The 20,844-nt window shown below is 35.3% G+C and overlaps 1 protein-coding gene across 1 annotated transcript; it reads left to right on the forward strand.

The window, feature by feature from the left end:
- Positions 1-1,567: 1,567 nt before the first annotated feature.
- LOC124434260 lies at positions 1,568-2,425 on the forward strand. The gene has a single exon (XM_046984142.1). It carries the CDS (start codon positions 1,568-1,570, stop codon positions 2,423-2,425), a length of 858 nt encoding a protein of 285 aa, XP_046840098.1.
- Positions 2,426-20,844: the final 18,419 nt, after the last annotated feature.

Here is a 20,844-nt window from a genome sequence, read left to right on the forward strand (position 1 = left end):
GACCCATAATATAGTAATACTAAAAATTCCGGTCTATGATGCGCCATGCTAATTTTTAACTCGCGCAATTTGGGAAAATGTTGTTTTGCTATTTCGTCTCAATAGGCGGGATTAAATCTTTCATACGAAAGCGAGGTAATATTCGGCTCGCTCAGTGGGATGTATCGTTAACCTGGCTCATATGAAACAGGCCCTTTGACGCCTTTCGCTTAAAATGTATTGCTTCTTACAGACGTCCCAATATTATCTTGCCTTCATAATAATACCTTTATAATAGTGGATAGTTGATTGCAGTCACGAATCTAAGGTAAGTCAAAATAAATTACTGCAGCAATTTTTGCATATATTTACAATTCTAAGGCCCTTAGAGGCATGTCCATTGGTGAAATTATAGTGTTTTTTTGAAAATACTTTGAATTTTAAATTTCACTAGTTCCCAACAATGAAATGACACGACCTCATTTCTTATATTGAAATATTTTCGATTTCATTGTGAAGACATGATTACAGTGGTTGGAAACAAGTGAAAAACCCTAAATATCTTGCTGGAATGATGGCGGCCCTAAGAACGCGGTGCACACTTGGGTGGCCTTTTCTGTATAATTTTTATTCTGTGCTTAGAACTACTAGAACTTATGAGTTTCTTCTGGGGGTTTATTAGATCATTTGCGGTGCATCTAACTTTTAATTCATGTGAAGAGCTTGACAGTGTGCAGGGTGCCATATTACCATAATCGTATCTACAAATCTGATAGAAGGGAAAGATTAGTGAAGTGCTAAATACCTGGCAGGGGAAAAATTCAACGTCAGCCGCAAGCCAAATCGTGAGTTTCACTATTGATGTCGATCTTGAATTTGAACTCACTGATGTTCAACTTGACACTAAATTTAAGCGTAAACCTAATCTTTACCCTTCAACGAAAGAAACCAGAGAAAAGCCGTGACGATTGTAAAAGCAATAATTCAATTCAGTACAAAAATTGAGAAAGCCGCAATTCTTTTGAGAACATGTAGGCTTAAATGTGCATGAATTCGGCAATTTTTTTTACTTCTCCACTTACCGACCGTGTGGTACCTTCTAGAGGCTACATATGAATATATATAAATACCCATATCATACAAATAAGCAATTGCTTAAGCTTGTACCATCCACGATGCTCACTGACAAAAGATATCTATAAAGATATTTAAAAGATATTTAAACTGCACCACGCTTTTGATTTGCTGACGTGTGTGTTTGTTATATATGTCGAGCGTGGAGTCTACGTGAATCAGCATGAAACAAAATGTTTGCTTTGTTTATTGAAAAGCATTCCGTTCGCCTCCTCGGTTTGCATAAGTCCGTGCAAACAAAGACACAGTAAACATCTTCTTGCGCAGAAGTGATCATACAGCATCAGGAACTTACCGGAAATTGGAGGAATTTGCAGGCAAATGCAAACTCAGCTATATAACATTCAGTTAGCACACGAGTTGTATTTTTAGTTTATAAGTATCTGTAATATTGTTGAAGGATTTTGGAGATTTCTATTTCGTTTATTAGATGCGGCCGATTGATATCCGAAAAATGCATTCAACAAAAAACAGCATTGAAATATTGTCTTTTGATGGTGGAGGAAGTCGAGGTGTGATGGCATTGAAGATTCTCGACGACGTTTTTCGATTAGCAACGATTGTGTTGAGAAATCCTGAAACAGTAGAGTATCTTGTAAACGAAGAAAGTAAGGAACAGAAGAAGCATTTCTTGGAAGATCTTGACTCTCGAAAACGTCTGATCAAGAATCTGAAAGCAGTCAAAGATCCCATTCATCCTGCACATGTATACGATATGATAGTTGGTACCAGCATAGGAGGTTTGATCTCGTTTGGTTTGGTTGGGGGGAAAAGAGTTGGAAAAGATCATCATGAAAGAAAAGCAATGACTATTACGGAATGTATTGAAATGTATCTTACAAAAGCCAAGATCATTTTTAAGAAAACATGGATAATTAGGTTTTTTTATTTTATATCAAAGTTTTTAAAAATTCCTCTTATACCATATCCACAAGCCAACATAAAGAAAATGTTAAAGGATCAGTTTGGTGATTGTTACTTAAATGATTTTAGAAAAAATAATGATTCAAGTAGTGTTGTTGGGGCTGTTGCCAAAAAAGTTGATCCACACGAAGATATTGTACTCTTTGATACAGCAAATGAAGACCAAAAAAATTACAAAGCCTACGAAATCTTGCTCGCAACCTCCAATGCTCCAGTTTACTTTGAGACTCCAGTTACAATTGGCGATTCTAAATATATTGATGGTGGTATAGGTGCAAATTGTCCGTTAAAACAAGCAATTCCACGAGCAAAAGAAATTTTTGAAGAAGATGATGAACACAAAAAACTAGTTTCAGTTTTATCAATTGCACACCATCTTCCAAATTAAAAATTCCTTCAAGTGGTAATCTTATAATTTGGGGCAAATATTTACGGGATTCCTTGTATGATGGCAATAAGGAGTTTGAAGAAGTTGTCAAAAGCCATACCATGGAGGAAATTTTGTTTCAAAGGTTGTCCCCACGTGGTAATTCCTTAAAAACATTCAAGTTGGATGAGATCAATATAAAAAAGATGTTAGATGCCATGGAAGAAGAAAAGGTTAAGGATGACATGTTTCTTGTCGACGTTGTTGCCAGTGCAATGGTTGTTGTCTTGGCGTCTATTGATAAAGTAAAACAAAATCATAAGGATTCGCTGAGTGTTGCAGTAAAGCTTGCTAAAGCAGCAGGACTTGCATACGAAAAGAAGAAAGAATGTAAGTCAGCAATTGTCTCTCACCGAACTTGCGAACGTCTTTATATGTCTTCAAATGACAGCAATGATCTTACCATTATTATGATATCTTACAACATTGCAAAATGTTACAAAGAACTAGGAGAATATTCTAAAGCTTATGACTTATTCGAGTTAAATAATAAGATGCTTGCTGACGAAAATTTTGATGATCAAAAGTATGATCTGATTTTTGATAACTTGATCGGAAAAGCACACTGTTACCTGTCGACTTTTCAATATCAAAAGGCAGAAAACTGTTTGAATAAAATCTGCAATGATGAGATCAGAGATGATAAAAGACTTGTTCAAGTATTGATCTATAAAGCATGGTGCAATCATCAACAAGGAAAACTTAGGGAAACTTTCGATCTTTACAGGGATGCAGCCAAAATTACATTAGACAATGATAACTTTGATAAGGCAGAAATACTCAATGACATGGGATTACTTTTTATAGATCTTGGTATGAAAGAGGAGGCCTTTCGTTTCATTCAACAAGCCCAACATGTTAGAGTAAAGTTGATTGGACAGATAGACGATGATCTGTTGGCTGAGTCTCATAAAAATGTTGGTTTGTGCCTAATAGAGAAAGGCGATGGAAAAAATGCAGAAAAAGAGTTACAGAAAGCTATTGCAATTTACAAGAAAATTGGTGATGAAATTAAAATTTCTAACGTACTCCAAATGTTAGCCAGATGCATGCTTTTACAGGATCATTCGAACTTCAACCTTGCCTTAAATTATGCACAAGAAGCTTTTGAAAAAATGAAACCACAAGTGCCCATGTATTATAATCAGTACCCGACTCTTAAAATCCTGTCAATTTTCGGTAAGTGTTTTCTTGAAGCTGGAAGATGTGAGGAAGCAGAGGAAAATCTTGTAAAAGCTTCACGTTTGATTGAAAAATCGCTTCCAAAAAATCATCCACAGCTCATTAAAATCTATGATCTTCTTTCCCAACTTTATCATATGAATGGCAAACCCGAGCTGGTCGAAGAGTACAAAAATAAAAAAAGAAACATTAGCATTGAAATAGAAAAAGTAGCTTCGATTGTACAGAAGTCAGATCAATATCTGACATGGAAAAAACAATAAATGACGATTTCCGTAGTTATACTTTTTTATTTGCTTAATTTTTGTTTCTTTGGCTGCCTTATTATTTGTCAATTGTATTCATTTTTAACCGCAGTTTGTTAGTATAGTCACTTTACTCATGAAATGGGATCGAAATAAAAATCACCAGGAAAACGCTACTTACTTTAAAAAGCACAAAAGTAATGACGGCCTACAGGTGTATGTATATTAGTCAGTTCATATGTATTCACCACGTAGTACGCTCATTTATTATTACTTATCATATGTAAAAGAGCTCAAATATAGCTAGCTAAGAAATTTTGCATAATTTGTCAACTTTATATTTAATTCCTTTTTTCTATTCCAATATTCAGGCAATACATGTGTGTTACTTGACGCTCATTGTGCTTATTCTATTCCAATATTCAGGCAATACATGATATTTGACGCTCATTGTGCCTGCATCATTTTAGATCAAATTACCATTATTTATTTACATTTTGGTTCTTGGAGAGATTTTCATACCAAGTTCTATTGCTACTGTCATCAAAATAAGAACAATGCTTCCCATTTTCTCGATTAAAGTTTTACTATACAGTTATTTGCTACATTTGGCCATTGCCATAAGTAGTTGGTGAAAAGTTTTACATATTTACACTTTTTGAAATGTCGTTCATGTCGCCTTTCGAAATGTGGTTTATGTTCTCTTTTTAAAAAGTCATTGTATTACCAGTTCCAGTTGTTGTTTCAAATTTTAGTCAAATATTTAAAATCCAAGAGCTGATTTGTGCAAAGCACGCAAGGTTCGTATGGGAAATAATACTAAATGATGATAGATCGAGGTTTGTGTTACGTGTGGAAGGTGGTCTGGGGAATTTAGAAATACGAGTAGAGCTGACAGGCAGTCAATGGTGGTTTGGTACTAGGAGTAGAGCTGAATGGTGTTCTGTGGTGTTTTTTGATAGAGTAGAGATGAATTTTGGTGTATGGAGGTTTGGTGCATGGAGTGGAGGAGCATGATGGTCAACGAAATTTGGTACTAGAAATATAGTTGAATGAATGGTGTTTGGTAGTAGGAATAAAGGTAAGTGCTGGTCTTTGAAGGTTTGGTACTAGTATTAGAGCTGAATGGTGATTTATGGAGGATTGCAATATGAGTGGAGAAGGTTGATGATCTATGATGGTTTATATATAGAGTAGAGGTGGATAGGGAGAACAGCAGTTGCATTGTTCAGTTAAATACTATTTGGAATTTATTTTATCATTTCTTTCAACAGAAAAGCAAGATTTATTATTACACACCATAAGAGAGACCTTGGTGGCCGCACCTGGAATTGTTGCTACAATATCAATGGTAAAAATGGGATAATTTTTGTCATTCAGTAAGTCTTCCCTGTAATTAGCCTTATGAATCGTTTTATTACAACATCACGCGACAAGGTGAAATCAATAATGAATAGAAAACATCAATATTTGATTAGATATCTAAGGAGGGCAATGGTGTTTTTTATACAATTGAAAGGACAACATGAATATTTGATTAGATATGTAGAGAAGGTAATCGTGTGATTTATGTTATTGATTCATAGTATTATGCCTTCAAGGAAAAAAGTTCTTAATTGAAATTTTTATATTTTTTTTAGTTAGTCTGGATTATATGGGCGATGTCTTTTTATATTTCTCAGATGAATGATGGTGATGGAATGAGCATTCATGAAGCCGTGGAACAGCAAAGTATTTTAATCTCTATAAGACTGGTTAGTGACTTCTCTACAGATATGTGGTATGTTGTTCCTAGCTTATTGTATACAGCAAATATCACCTGTGTCCTAACACATTACTATCACAACATAACACTACTAAAAGTTCACATAACACACTATATCCTGATATATATTATACCATTCCACCCGTACATACTTACATAATACAGGTTATCCTCATATTTCATGCCATTCCATCCGTGAATACCCACATAACACAATACATCCTCATGTATCATACCATTCCATTCGTGCATACCCACATAAAACAACATAGCTCATACATCATGTTACGACCCATGTATGAATTTTTCAGAAAACGAAGATGTCATACTAACTACGATCATGTATCCGACAAGAACTTGGCAAAATGCTACTCTGGTTTTAATGAAGTGCTTTGGTGTGTTTTAGCTCGATTTGTGAGACTCATTTTTCCCAGATTTGACATTTTGTGAGATCTTCTTGATCCAATGCAGGTGCATTTTACATTTATTAATTGCTGTAGTATATTTTTTGAATATGTTAATTCTTATAGCATATTCTTTTTAAACTAATTAACTGTTGTGGCATATTTTTCAAACTGTGTAAGTTTTAATAGGTTGAAGTATAAAATATTGTATAAAGTTTTAAATGCTTACTTAACGTATAGTATTTTATTAGACTGGAAATTAGTCTTAATTAATTTGGAGCTATGTTTCATTGGATTGTACGCACCACATAAATGTAAGAGATTTTATATTCTTGAAAAACTTAAGCAGTAAATTTTTATACATTCTCAACAAGTATGAACTTGAAAATTTTAATTGGCCTTGCGGAGTTTACAATTATGTAGCAGCTTGCAATGCATGTGGAAATCTTTGATCACGAAGTTAGGAAAGTGTGGATGGAGGTGGATGATTGCTCTTTGTATTAGTGTAGACTTTATTGTGAACATTTCATGATTTAGTACATGCACAATTCGCAATAATTCATAAATGTACTTTTGCAGGTCCAGGTTCTCGCAAAGTTTTCCTTTGAAAGTCACGTAAAATGTTATCCAAGCTAAGAGCAAAGGCGACAAAAACAATAACAATGAAGAAATTGAAATGGTATGTTTCATATTGAATCGATAGTAAATAATATCATATTGTAGACATACGTAGTATATGATGATCTGTAATGGAGGAAAGGAGAGGAAAGTTAGTCAATTGCGTTCCCAGAAATTTTCCAGCCTTATCAATCATCATTGCATTCAAACACTTTTTTCGTTATGATGTAGGATTTACCTTTATAATTCAGCTTTACTTTATTTATATTTTTCACGAATCAAGTCCAACCACTGGAGTTGATCCTTTGTCACGGGAAATGTTGAAGAAGTAGGTTATTTATGCGAAAGATAAAATAAATAAAAGGTTAAATGATATGGATCAAGATAAAAGAGCGAGAATATTTGCTTACTCCAGACGCAAATCTATGGTAATTACGGGCGTGATGATTTCGTCAATAGGCTACGGTAGTTGAAATCATGATCTGTGTAACTATACATTTTTGGGTGGTTCTCTCAATAAACTATGGTATATGTAACTATACGTTGGTGGGTTCTTCTCGAAATAAGCTACGTAGACATAAAAGTATTTATAAAAGTAAACATAAAGGAGAACACAAAAATAGACATGAAGATAGTCACTAAGTTACACATAAAACATAAAAATAGACATAAACGCACCCAACAGATAACGTAGAAATAAAGGTAGACAGAAAGGTAGACAAAAAGGTAGACATAAAGGTAGACATAAAGGTAACATAAAGGTAGACATAAAGGTAGACATAAAGGTAGACATAAAGGTAGACTTGAAGGTATACATAAAAGTAGACATAAAGGCAGACATTAAGGTAGACATAAAGGTAGACATAAAAGTAGACATAAATGTGAACATAAAGGTAGACATAAAAGTAGACATAAAGATAAACATAAAGGTATACATTAAGGTAAACATAAAGGTAGACATAAAGGTAGACATGCATAAAGGTAGATATAAAGGTAGACATAAATGAAAACATAAAGATAGACACAAATGTAGACATGCATAAAAGAAGACATAAGGTAAATTGAGGTAGATTAAAGGTAAACATGAAGTGTTTCATCATAAGTAATAGGATGGTGGTGAGATAAATTAATGATTAAACGTAGTGAAAAGCCGAAGGAGATTTAGAAGACTTCAATAATCTCATAAAGCTTTTGAGTGCATGTCACCACGAATTAAAGCTACTATCATGGTATTATTTTGCAATAGGACGATTTGAGAAATGTTTTTGTCAGTGCTTCATAAACTGTGAACGATATTAGAGCATTTTCATGCGTGCTGTAGAGCACTGTAAATGAAAGTTTCTTGTTATTTTGGAAGTAGGTGGTTGTGATTTAATTTACGACTATAATTCACCCATTTTTACAAATTTTGACATTTTTTCAAACAAAGACTATAATTCATGCATTTTCACACTTTTTTTACAAATTTTCACACAAAGACTATAATTCATGCATTTTTACAAATTTTTTACATTTTTTCACACAAAGACTATAATTCACGCATATTCCTGCATTTTCACAAATTTTCAAACTTTTTCAAACAAAGACTATAATTCACGCATTTTCACATGTTTTCAATTTTTTTTACACAAAGACAACAATTCATGCATTTTCACATTTTTTACAAATATTCAAACCAAGACTATTATTCATGCATTTTCACAAATTTTAACATTTTTTCTCACAAAAACTATAATTCATGCATTTTTACAAATTTTTACAATTTTTCACTCAAAGACTATAATTCACGCATTTTTCACACATTTTTACAAATTTTCACACAAAGACAATAATTCATGCTCTTTCACAAATTTTTAAACTTTTTCACACATAGACTAAAATTCATGCATTTTCTGAAATTTTCATACTTTTTCACAAAAAGACTCTAATTCATGAATTTTCAAAAATTTTAACATTTTTACGTGCAAAGAGTATAATTTTGGCATTTTCACACGTTTTTACTCCTTTTCACAAAATGACTATAATTCACGCATTTTCATACATTTTTACAAAGTTTGGCACAAAGACTATTATTCGTGCATTTTCAAAAGTTTTCAAACTTTTCACACAAAAGCTATAATTTATGCATTTTCACACTTTTTACAAATTTTCACACAAAGACTATAATTATGCATTTTTACAAATTTTGACAGTATTTCACGAAAAGACTATAATTCACACATTTTCACACAAAAGACAATAACTCACGTGTTTCAAAAAAAGACAATAATTGAAGCATTTTCACACCAAAGACAATAATTCATGTATTTTGACAAAAAAGGCTATGAACGAAACCTAATTAATTTTTGTTCTATTAAATCTTGAAGGAAATACATTCCATTGACGAGAGCTTTGCCTAGTAATGTAAATTAAATTTATAATTTGTATGCATGCTTCATTTTTTTACATAACTAAAATAGGTTGTTTTATGCATTTGTAAGTCCTAAAATTTTGGCTACAATGGATCACTGCATTTGCATACCTTTTTTTTGCAAAACAGCAAAATATACATTTCATTAGCCATTTCATTTTTTAAAATGATGCAGCGTAATCTTGCACAGGTTGAAATGATTGTTAATTTCCCATTTTTTCTATCAGTTTCTTTTAGTGTAAGTCGTTTAATAAAAAAGCACTTCACCATACAGATGACGACTGTATTTTATTTCATCAAATCGCTATCGCCGACGTAAGACGTTTTCCAAAACAATTTAAACTTGCAATTATTGTCCAAACTACAGAAAATCAGGCGTTGGAATTTTTTTCTATGTTTTTTGGTATAACCGTATTCTTTCCACATCATCTCGATGGACAATCAAGGGCACACAACCCGTTTACAAACGGGGGAACATAAACCGCTGTATTCATTAGAGCATCCGGTTGATGTGTAATCATTGACGCAGTAAGGAATGCACGTGACTGCAACAAAAATTTACAACATGATAAAAATTATGAAACCAAGCAACAAAACTGGTAGCTATATCTATAGCTACAGCTGTAGCTATAGAACCCATTCCCCTAGTAGTCTAACTAAAGCGTCAATGGTCAGGGACAGACAAGAACGCCATCTTGAAAGGTGGAAGAAAGCAAAACTCACAATCCAAATTAAAATAAGAAAGTTTAAAACATCAATCCTATTAAACATTTCAAAAGAAAACCTAGACTATCAACACTGCAACTGTATATTAACGTGGGAGAAGCAAATTTTAGTCCTAAATATCGTGAGTTTTTCCACCTTTCATAATGGCGGCTTGCATCACTAGTAACTTTAGATTTTCGCGAGAGTCATGCATCAAGTAGATTGGGTTCTAGGCCATTGGTTTGAAGAACTAACCTAACAACATGGCTGTCCCATGGATGGATGTCCCGATATATCCCAGGTCACTATTCAAAATTAAAGCAGGTGAGTTGCAATACTAAGGTAGTAACAATCTTTGGTGGCAACCTAGATAGGCAACCTAGGTACGTAGGCAATACCTAGATGGTAGCAACTTAGGTAGGCAACCTAGGTAGGCAACTTAGTTAGGCAACTTAGGTTGGCAACTTGGGTAGGCAATACCTAGATGGTAGCAACCTAGGTGAGCAACTTAGGTAGGCAACCCAGGTGAGGCAGCTTGGGTGGGCAGCCTGGGTAGGAACTTGGGTGAGGCAGCTTGGGTGGCAACCTAGAGTGAGGCAGCAGGTGAACAACTTGGTGAGGCAGCCTGGGCGGTAACTAGGTGGGCAACCTGGCTTGGCAGCAGGTAGGCAGCCTGGGAGGCAACTTGGGTGGGCAACCTGGGTAGCCAGCTTGTGGCAACCTGGGTGAGGCAGTATCTTGATGGCAGCAACTTGGTTGTGTACCTAGATGGTAGCTACCTGGGTAGGCGGCTTATGGGCAGCAGAGTAGGCAGCCAAGGTGAAGCAGCTTGGGTGGGCAGCCTGCAAGGGCAGTGCAGTTGGGCAACCTGGGTGGCGGCCTGGGTGAGGCAGCTGGGTAGGAGCCGGGGTGGGTAGGCAACAGGGTGGGGCAACTTGGGTGAGGCAAGCTTGGGTGAGGCAGCTTAGGTGAGGCAGCTTGGGTGAGGCAACCTAGGTAAGCAACAGGTAGGCAACCTGGGTGGGAAATATCTTGATGGCAGCAACCTGGTTAGGCAATACCTGGATGGTGGCTACCTGGGTGGGCACCCTATATAGCCAACAGAGTAGGGCAGGCTTGGGTGGGGCAGGTGGGCAGCCTGGGTGGGCAGCCTGGGTGAGGCAGCTGGGTGGGCGGCCTGGGTGGGCAGCCTGGTGAGGGGCAGCTTAGGTGGGCAGCTTGGGTGAGGCAGGCAGGCGGGCATCCTGGGTGGGCAGCCGGGCAGGGAGCGGCTTGGGTGAGGCAGCTTGGGTTGGCAAGCCTGGGTAGGCAGCCTAGGTGAGGCAGCAGGTGGGCAGCTTGGGTGAGCAGCAGGCGGGCATCCTGGGTGGGCAGCCTGGTGGGAGCAGTAGGTGGGCAGCTTGGGTTGGCAGCCTAGGTGAGGCAAACTGGGTAGGAGCAGGTGGGCAACAGCAAGTGGGGCAGCCTGGGTGAGGCAGCAGGTAGGCAGCTTGGGTGGGCAGTCTGGGTGAGGCCTGGGTGAGGCGGCAGGTGGGCAAGCGGGTGGGCAGTCTGGGTAGGCAGCCTGGGTAGGGAGCTTAGGTGGGCAATTTGGGTGGGCAACCTGGGTAGGCAGCTGGGTGGAGGCAGCCTGGGTAGGCAATATCTTGATGGAAGCAGCGTAGGTAGGAAATACCTAGATGGTAGCAACACCTAGGTAGGGAACACTCAAGTTTAGATAAAGATGGATTTCAAAAAAGCAAATACCATGGTGAATGGTGATAATAACAATGTAATAGTTCTTAAAAGAACTGTTTTAACGAGAACACTAACCCAACAATAGGTTTTTTCAAGGTTATCGCTGCCATGTTGCAGGGGGTGCAAAAATATTGGGCCGAGCGCGCGGTCACGCATGGCGTCCATATAAATTACTAATAAATGCGCAAAAATTACCCTTATACATATTGGCCATTTCTTTCAAAAATATTTCTCAAACTCGTCCATTTTAATAGTTGAATTTTTATTTGCGACTTTTCATACACGTGAGTCCAATTTTGTGGTAATCAAAAAGCGGAAAGTTAAAGAAAACATTTGTTTTCTTTGAACAACTTGCCCGTCGTTTTAGCGATGTTCTTGAGTTCGCAACACACGCACATGTCTACAGCAAAGTCAGCAAGTATCACGAGGAACTATTCTACGGCAAACTCTTATTAGTACTTCCAATTATTTGTAAAGTGACATTGCTATTTTTATTATTATGTATGGCGACCTAACAGCCAGAAGAAGAACCAGCCAAGTATTCAAATAAACACTTAAAACTGTTAGTCGATGGCAGGCCGGTGTGAAACCTTACATCATACTCTCTCGTCAACTGTTCAAATTCCAAAGGGACAGGGAGTTAAGATGCCTCAGATTTTGCTGGATTTCCATCAAAACTTGACTCAGAATCCTCGGTGTCATAGGATTGATGAGGACGCTTTGATGTCGTCCATGTTTCTCCTCCTTTACGTTTAAGCGGAGTCCTCGATTGCTCGTACTCTGATAGCGTAATAAAAACCGAAGGATAATCCGTTCCGCGGTTATTTATGGTTCTTCTTCCCAAGGGAAAATAATTTGAGCAAATTAAAGTACCTTGTGCACCAGGCTTTGGGTTAAAGTCATCGGCTCTGCTGTTTGCAATTTGTTTTCGCCAAATTTCAGCAAGTGCTTGATCTTTGGGCCACTTATGAAAAACTAAATTTTCTACGTGAGACCTCTTAACTTGATAATAGGGATAGCGTTTATCATTATCGCAATATCCAACCGCACAACGCGTATTTTTTACCATTTCGGCTATGACTGCTCACGGCTACTCGGCTAGTTTAGGGTTTAGTTCCTTTGACTTGGCTTATGAGTTCCGCACATTTTCGTACTCAAGAACATCGCTCAAACGACGGTCAAGTTGTTCAAAGAAAACCAATGTTTTCTTTAACTTTCCACTTTTTGATTACCACAAAATTGGACTCACGTGTATAAAAAATCGCAAATAATAATTTGACTATTAAAATGGACGAGTTTGAGAAATATTTTTGAAAGAAATGGCCATTATGTATAAGGGTAATTTTTGCGCAATTACTAGTAATTTATATGGACACAAGAGAAAATATATTTGTTCAACGTTGCAAAAACACCACTTAAGAATACTTAACGATATTATTGTGAGCTTTGCTGACCAATTTTCACAAGTAATAGACCAAAAAAATAGCTGGTATATCAAATTTCTAATGTTTCACTTAGGAAAATCGAGTGTTTAGTAGAAACTCTCTTTTGTTTATAATAAGTTATTTATCGTTCCTTAAGAGATTATTGTTGATTTTAAGCCAATCAGAATAGAAATTCCATAATATATGTGACATCACTTTAGTTATTTCATTGTTATATGCGCATGTGCTAATATTGCATAGTTTTAAGTGTGGCATTTGTTATGCGAAGAATGTAATTATTTTCGTTCCTCGTTTTCTCATCGATTCAAAAGTTTTGACTTTTATTGCTTCCTAAGGCATTTATGTTCTGTAAAAACTTTTATTTTTTCAATGTCATTTGCAATGTATGGTCTCTTAAAACAAAATTGTATGACTAAAACGTGTAGTCTGGCTACTTCAATGTAAAGGCGAAGTCAAACAAGCCCAAGTTTCATGTTCTAAAATGCATCCTTTTCATCAAAATTATTGTTTATTTATTCGGAAACTAAATTCCGCTCAATGTTTATCGAGTTATTGAACGCAAAACTATATATGAAATGTAAAAGTAAAAAATGGGCTGCCTCTCGTCGCCACTGGATACAATAGATCATTTTGATTACAAAATATTCACCAAAAAATAAAACGAAAAATTAATATTTTTTTTTGACTCTGAAGATGACTACCGCTAAGGTTGTCGAAACGTCAGTCAACAACAACAAAAACAAAGAGCCCTCTATAGTATAAGAGTTGGGACAAACGGTCTGGGGCGAGCGCGGAGCCGCCATTTTGGTTCCTACTTGCAAGGTGAAACTATATTAATACTATTGGAAATTGGGTTTATATGCAAAAGAAGAAAGCAATTTAAGCTTATTCCGTGGTAGTATCAAATATATTAGGAATAATAGCAAGCTCTTTGCGTTTTTTTAACGATTTGCGGCAGACCTGATTTAATTTCATTGGTTTGAGCTTCGTTTGCGGTTTACTAGTTCGTGCTTCAAATTGATCGTGACCCATTGTAAGATGTATTTTCCGAACGTGAACGTGTTTTCTCGGCTTATGTTCCGACTCTGTAACAAGTTTTCAAGATCTTTAAGCTTGGTGGCAAGCGGCAATGTTATCCTGGCATCAGTGTTATCAAATACTTGGACAAAACTTTGTTCGAAACTTCGAATCATAATAATCCTGCAGATTTGGTCCGGAGAGATTTGTGTTCAAGATTTGTAACAATTTAATGGTAGTGAGTGATTTATGCCCCCCCAATTTAATCCAAGCATGATATTTTTTATTCTGAAAGATCACAAAATTTTCTTGCTCAGCAGAAAATGACAGACTTTTTTACTTTTTATTTATTGAAATATGCAATGATTTGACCAAGATGCATTTGACCTTAAACGTTTTATTCCTTTAGATGAAGTTATTTCGCCTTTATCACTTTATAAAGTATTAAAGTTTATTTCTAATAAAGTTTGTTAGGGATTCTGCTGAAAATTTTGGTGAAGCATTTCTTTAAAATGAATATATTATTTCTATAATATAAAACATTTCTGTTGTTGAAGAACAGTCTGTTTGCTATAAATGCTACTGTTTGTAGTCTTTTATACAGCATATGAGTCTGATCCAATCTTTAATTTAGCAAATAGTTAAATTTATTGGTTGAGGAATGACAAAACTTCTATATGTGTTTAATGATCAAACAGGGGTGTGTTGGAGGGAGCTCAGCCCCGTTTGTTCAATTTTATGCCTTGTATTGCCAGTGAAATATATATATCTAAAAGCTAGCAGCACCTAAATATATATCAGAAAGCCGGCAATATTTTAATATATATGAGAAAGGCAGCAACAGTTGTAATATACATTAAAAAGCCCAAATAGCTGAAATTATGGAGATATGCCTCTGTGATCTTATAAACCAAAACCTACAATTAAAATATCATCAACAAGTCTAGAAGAGAAGTAATGTTCTACTTTGAGCTACAGAAGTAGGGTACATTTGCAGGGGCGGATCTAGAGTATGTCAAATCCGTCGCGCGACTGATGTTTGAAATTCAAAAATTACCTATTCATATTAATTAAAAATTCATTAATTATTCTTATTTTCTTATCGCATTTATATGGCGCGCCAAGATGGACAATATTACCAAAATCGAAAATATTTATAACGAAACACATTATCGCATGTCGAAAATAATATACGGGCAACTTTTTCAAACAGAAACGAAAAGAAACAAAATTCGTTTACCATAATTTATATACACAACAAGAAATTTATTTTCAAGTTATGAAAATTATTTTATAAAACGAAACTCATTTATATAAAACAAATTGACATTCATAAAACGACATTTTACCGCGCCCTGCCACTGACATCAAAGAAAAACGGCGTTTTGACTTTTCCTCCTCCATAATTTACACTTAGGTTGAACAGTGGAGACGATGGTGCATTGAGTATTTAATAGCTGCTGTAGTCGCTGCTCCTCCGACTGTTGTGGTTGTGGATGAACGACCATTTGCAGAAGGAACAGAGTGCGTATCATTACTTTCAATATTGCTAGCGTTAGCATCGTTATCTCCTTCAAAAGTTCTTTTCACAATTGTTGGAGCAATCACTTTCAGAGAGCTGGTGATTGCTGCAACAAGGTTTGTCAAGTTATGTAAGTTCCTTCGCGAAGACATCCTCAAAATTTTGTAGTGGATGGCTCTTTGCAGGCTTACAAAATAATGGCCGCAAAAAGCGGTAAAAATGTCGTTTGTTCGAAGAAAATGTCGTTTTATGAATGTCAATTTCGTTTTATATAAATGAGTTTCGTTTATAAAATAACTTTCATAACTTGAAAATAAGTTTCGTTGTGTATATATAAATTATGGTAAACGAATTTTTGTTTTCTTTTATATTTTTGCGTTTCGTTTTACAAATATTGAAAAAGTTGCCAGTATATTATTTTCGACATACGATAATGTGTTTCGTTATAAATATTGGTAATATTGTCCATCTTGGCGCGCCATACATTTACTTCGTGATAAAAATCCCGCATTATTTATTATTGAAAACTAATGACTAATCCAATGAATATCTCGTTGGTAACCAGTCAGTTGAATTTTAATTGACCTGGAATAACCGACTGATAAAGCGGGGTGGCTTGACTGGTTCGACGGATAAAGCAGTCTATGAACGTCAAAAACGCTTATTTTATTGGTCAATAGCCAGATCAGTGGACAGTCTGGAATGGTCTCGACTGATAATAAGGGTGGCCGGACGTATAAGGGAGTCCAATTGCTATCTTACAATTGGTTCATTTGAATTTTTGCTTTATTGTGATTGGTTTGACGGATTTCGACTGATAGCCAACTGAACTAACATAGTCAAGCTCACTGTCTGAATTGAATGTTTGATCGTTTCATAGTAATTTTTATAAGCATGATAGAAACTAAACTACAATCAGATGGAATTTATGGAAATCTTTTACAAATTCATATATTGACATGAATGCTGCTGTCCAAACTGTGAATTTTTCAAGAGGGTGAAAATTTATGGATAAATTTTAAATGCTTGGCAAAGACGATCTCGCGAGCGACATTTCAGTCATTGATGTTCAAAAGAAAGCCAACATTGTTTTGAGTTTTATCAGCAGAAATTTACATCCAAAATCGTAAGTAAAGGACAAGTGAAGTGTATGCATGAATGTAATATATCAAAGTCAATTTATGCGAGTGTGTGATGCGATTTATGTCAATATGGCGTATGGTAAGCAGATTGATGCTTCTAAAATTGTTGTTGCCGAAGGACTTTTAGCTATGATTTCTTTAGTGCTTGGGGAATCGTGGCCGTTATATGGCAGCGAAATCCTACATTCCTGCAAATATATTTCAATGGACAAAAAATCTGTAGCCATAAGGCGCCATACTATTATTTACTTTATCATAAACAAATGTTTGGGGCTTTTCAGTTTATGATCATTGATCATTCAATCATTGGACAGTTATACTACATATTGTTTAAGATTTGAGAAAACTAACATTGATTACATGAGAAGCTGTTTACTATAACCTGTGATTTTGAGTCTTCTGATCCATGAAGCTTTTATTTTGACAATTTGACTGGAATGGTATTAAACCTGAGTATTTCACATACATGAAATGTTGTCCCATGTCACATATTGTCCCCTTTTCTAACTGAACACCTCATGTAGAGATGTAAAGGTGTGTTAATCTACGGCTCATACCAGATTGTTTGCCATAAATTCCAAAGGGCTATTGATGTATGAAAAGCATTTTCTATAAAGTAAAAATGTCTTTCTATGTATGCAGATAAACCTTGAAATTTGGCAAAACAGCAAAGTATTTTCATGATCACTAGGTAATTTTTCTGATGATCATTATAATTTCTAAACTAAATTATTTCAGATTTACATTTAAACAAGCTTTGATCATATGAAAAGATATTTATCATAACCAGTAAGCATGACACATGAACCAATTTTAACATTCATGTAATTATATAATTAAAGACATGTTGGTTACATTCTGTTTGTATTTGCAAATACAATGCTACTAGTGATTGCTATATAGCACACCTTGCATATACTTACAGGAGATAATAGTCTAGTGAAATGCCTAATAAACATTTATGGCATTAAGCTGTCCTTAACTGCAAATTTTCACTCTGATAATTTTTGCTTAATCTTTGGCAGAAAAAAATTTTGAGTTTTTTCTCAAAGGTGAATTTGCTGGCACTGATGTGGAGATGGGTAAAGGGTTACAATAAACTTGCATGGTTTGAAGTCTGAGCTTTTCTATATCTATGAACTGTCACTTGTAGTACCAAATTTCTAACTTAACTCATTACATAGAGGTTTGAATGGGGGTCTCTAGGGGGTCTATGCCTGACAACTTGGTAGAAATTTTTAAAGACTATATCTGTTTTTGAATAGCATTATTGTAAAATAAATTTTACGTTCCTAGACATGCTAATGAGCCATATATTTGGCATGATAATGAGCCTAAATATTTGGCAAAACATTCAAGTATTGTTCACTTCATTTTTTTTGAAAAAACGTAAGCAAAATGTTTTGTTTTTACGCAAAAACGATGCCCACAAATACATTTTGTATTGCTCTAAAACGCTGAAAATGGCATTTTCAAAGCTCTGAAATTCAAAATTTCTCAGGGGAGAATGCCTCAGACCCCCAGGTGCGGAGCGCCTTCGACGTTTTATGACTGATGTTTGAAAAATCCTAGATCCGCCCCTGTACATTTGTACAATTCAATACCAAAAATATATTGTACTCAGCTGTTTCATTGAATATCCTAATTATAATTACTTCATTTTTAAATGATGAACTAAAAATACGAAATACAACATGGAAACTCATAAGAGTTTCTGTGATTTGGTGTAGTTGTTTTAGTATGGAAGTGGCTGAGAATTGAGAGGTTTGTAGATTGACCAATTTCAGAACATAATGAGAAATCATCTTCGATTAAAAAACAAGCTTTGGAGTAAGAAAACTATTGAAACTGCATCAGCACGAACTTTGCAATGTTATTTGGCCGAAAAATGTTTCTCTACTTGAGTCAGTTAATTGAACCTTATATCAAAAGCAGTTCAGCACAACAATCACCATACGCAATCAAATTTCGTAAGTTCGACGTAAAGGCATTTCTTTCATTTTTTTTTGTAATCCTCGATTTATGCGATATGTAATGACATTTAGTAGCCTTCAACAATCAGTTATTACACACTTATCCATAAAAAAACGCAATATTATCTCAAAATACTGTATTACTAGCAGCAATTGCTATATAAACACAAGCTAAAATTTCAAAACTAGGAACCAAAATGGCGGAAATTGATCAGGTGATCAATATTGCCCAATCAACGTAGGCTAAACGGATAACAATAGATGTCCCAACTCTTATACTATAGAGGGCTCTGCAAAAACAGTGAACTCGACATTTGAATAACTGGAATGATAACCGAAGCCAAAAATTGAAGCCAAAAAAATATTTGTCGTCATCATTCGTCATCACACGTCAGGCTCTAGTCTCTCGCGTGTTCATTTTAATTTTTTTAAATCATTTGTCCCTTGGTAATGGTAGAGTTCGGATCTTGATCAGAGCCTAAAAATAACGAAATTTTTGGAATGAAAAGGTTCACGGAAAGTGAATCAAAGTGATAAATCGAGAAGCAGGGTGAGGTGAACTTAGTCGATCTGCTTTTACGCTGCGGTTTTCCTTTAAAACATATCAAAGTCTTTAAGGATATTCAATTACTGATATCGAGATGACAACCATTTAGTATTTCAAGCACTATCAAAATCGATGAAAGATACAATCGCTCTGTAAAAAGTAAAATGCGAGTTATAGACTCAATATTTTTTATGAACCTGGATATTCAAGTTTCTTTTTTCTTCGGAAAAACAGATCTTTAAATCCATTGAAACGACCAAAAAGACAAACACTGTCTGACACCGTTTGAAAATTTACCTTCCGACGAAAGAAAAATTTATTCTTGAATATTTTCTCGTCATATTTTCTTATTGTATTGCGTTTTTAGCATAAAGTGTAATTTTCAGTTGGCTTTTCCTCGTTACAAGTTGTAAGTTACAACGAACTCACTGTAGTAAAGTTTTAGCTGTAAAAAATAACCTTTTGCGAGGAGTTGGCCTAGTGTGTTGTTTGTCGTGATGTTGTTTATATGTTTATGCTTTTGCAGTTTGTATTCAAATTTATATTGGCCGTGTATGTTTGGCACTCAGGGGAATGAAACTGACGTACAAACCGCGTGAATATTCGACTTTGAAGGACTGGAACTGACGTACAAACCGCGCAAGAGACTAGGACTTTGGCTTCAATTTTATATCTATAAAATGTATTGTAGTTATCATTCCAGATATATATATATGGAGTTCACTGTGCAAAAACAGTCCTTCTCAGGACTATACCAACATGGACGATCGACATTTACAAACATGTAACGATACTCCCGGGTTCAAACAATTTACTTTAACATGATTTACCTAACTTAAAACAAGCTAAAATCACAAAAAAATTTCCAGCTTTTATCTTAGGAAGGTTTTTCACTGAATTTGCTGGTTTTCCCTCCGTTTCGTTTTGGAAAAAAACAGTGTCAATATTTAGGGCCAAACCGGAGGTTTGTTTTTAACATTGTTATCAATAAACATCGAAGGTTCTTTTCTAATTTAATTTTGGCCTTCGTGTATATGTCCTGAAGCACTAAGTGAAATAAGTACGTTATAAGTAAGAAAGAAAATGCGAATTCATGCAGTATATTTAATTGTATTATTGGATGCAGTCAGCCATTTCTTCATTCCAATTAGCCAGAAAAAGCAATTTGTCCCATTTGTCTGCCTGATATCATCCATTGCTGGCTGAAGTTTACAAGCTTCTCTCCAAGATTTATATGAAAAATGACGACATGCAGATTGCGGAAAGTTACAAGGGGAAATTGATAAGTATAGACGAAGAGATAGCATATATGGCTAGGAATGTTGAAGAAACATTTAAATTGACATGGAAAAATAATCCAACTTCAGCATAAGATACTTTTGACTAAATTTCATTTTGCATGTTTCCTGTGAATTTTTTATTTTTACGTAGAGCTGTGATATAATTTTGTCATAAATAACTACAATTAGATTATTGCTGTAATCGAATTTTTATTTATTAATCATGTGATTGTTTGTTGAACAGTAATATGAATAAATGTAGTATTCGAGTAGTTAATGTCGAGGGTTGCATGCGATGGTTATATATTGATCTATGTGTTGGAAAAATAGTCTGCCTTCCCCCTCACCTATAAAATTTTAGCTCATTCAACACATTTAGATCTAAATT

The sequence above is a fragment of the Xenia sp. Carnegie-2017 genome, unplaced genomic scaffold, assembly GCF_021976095.1.
Source record: "Xenia sp. Carnegie-2017 unplaced genomic scaffold, XeniaSp_v1 HiC_scaffold_14, whole genome shotgun sequence".
NCBI lineage: Eukaryota > Metazoa > Cnidaria > Anthozoa > Malacalcyonacea > Xeniidae > Xenia > Xenia sp. Carnegie-2017.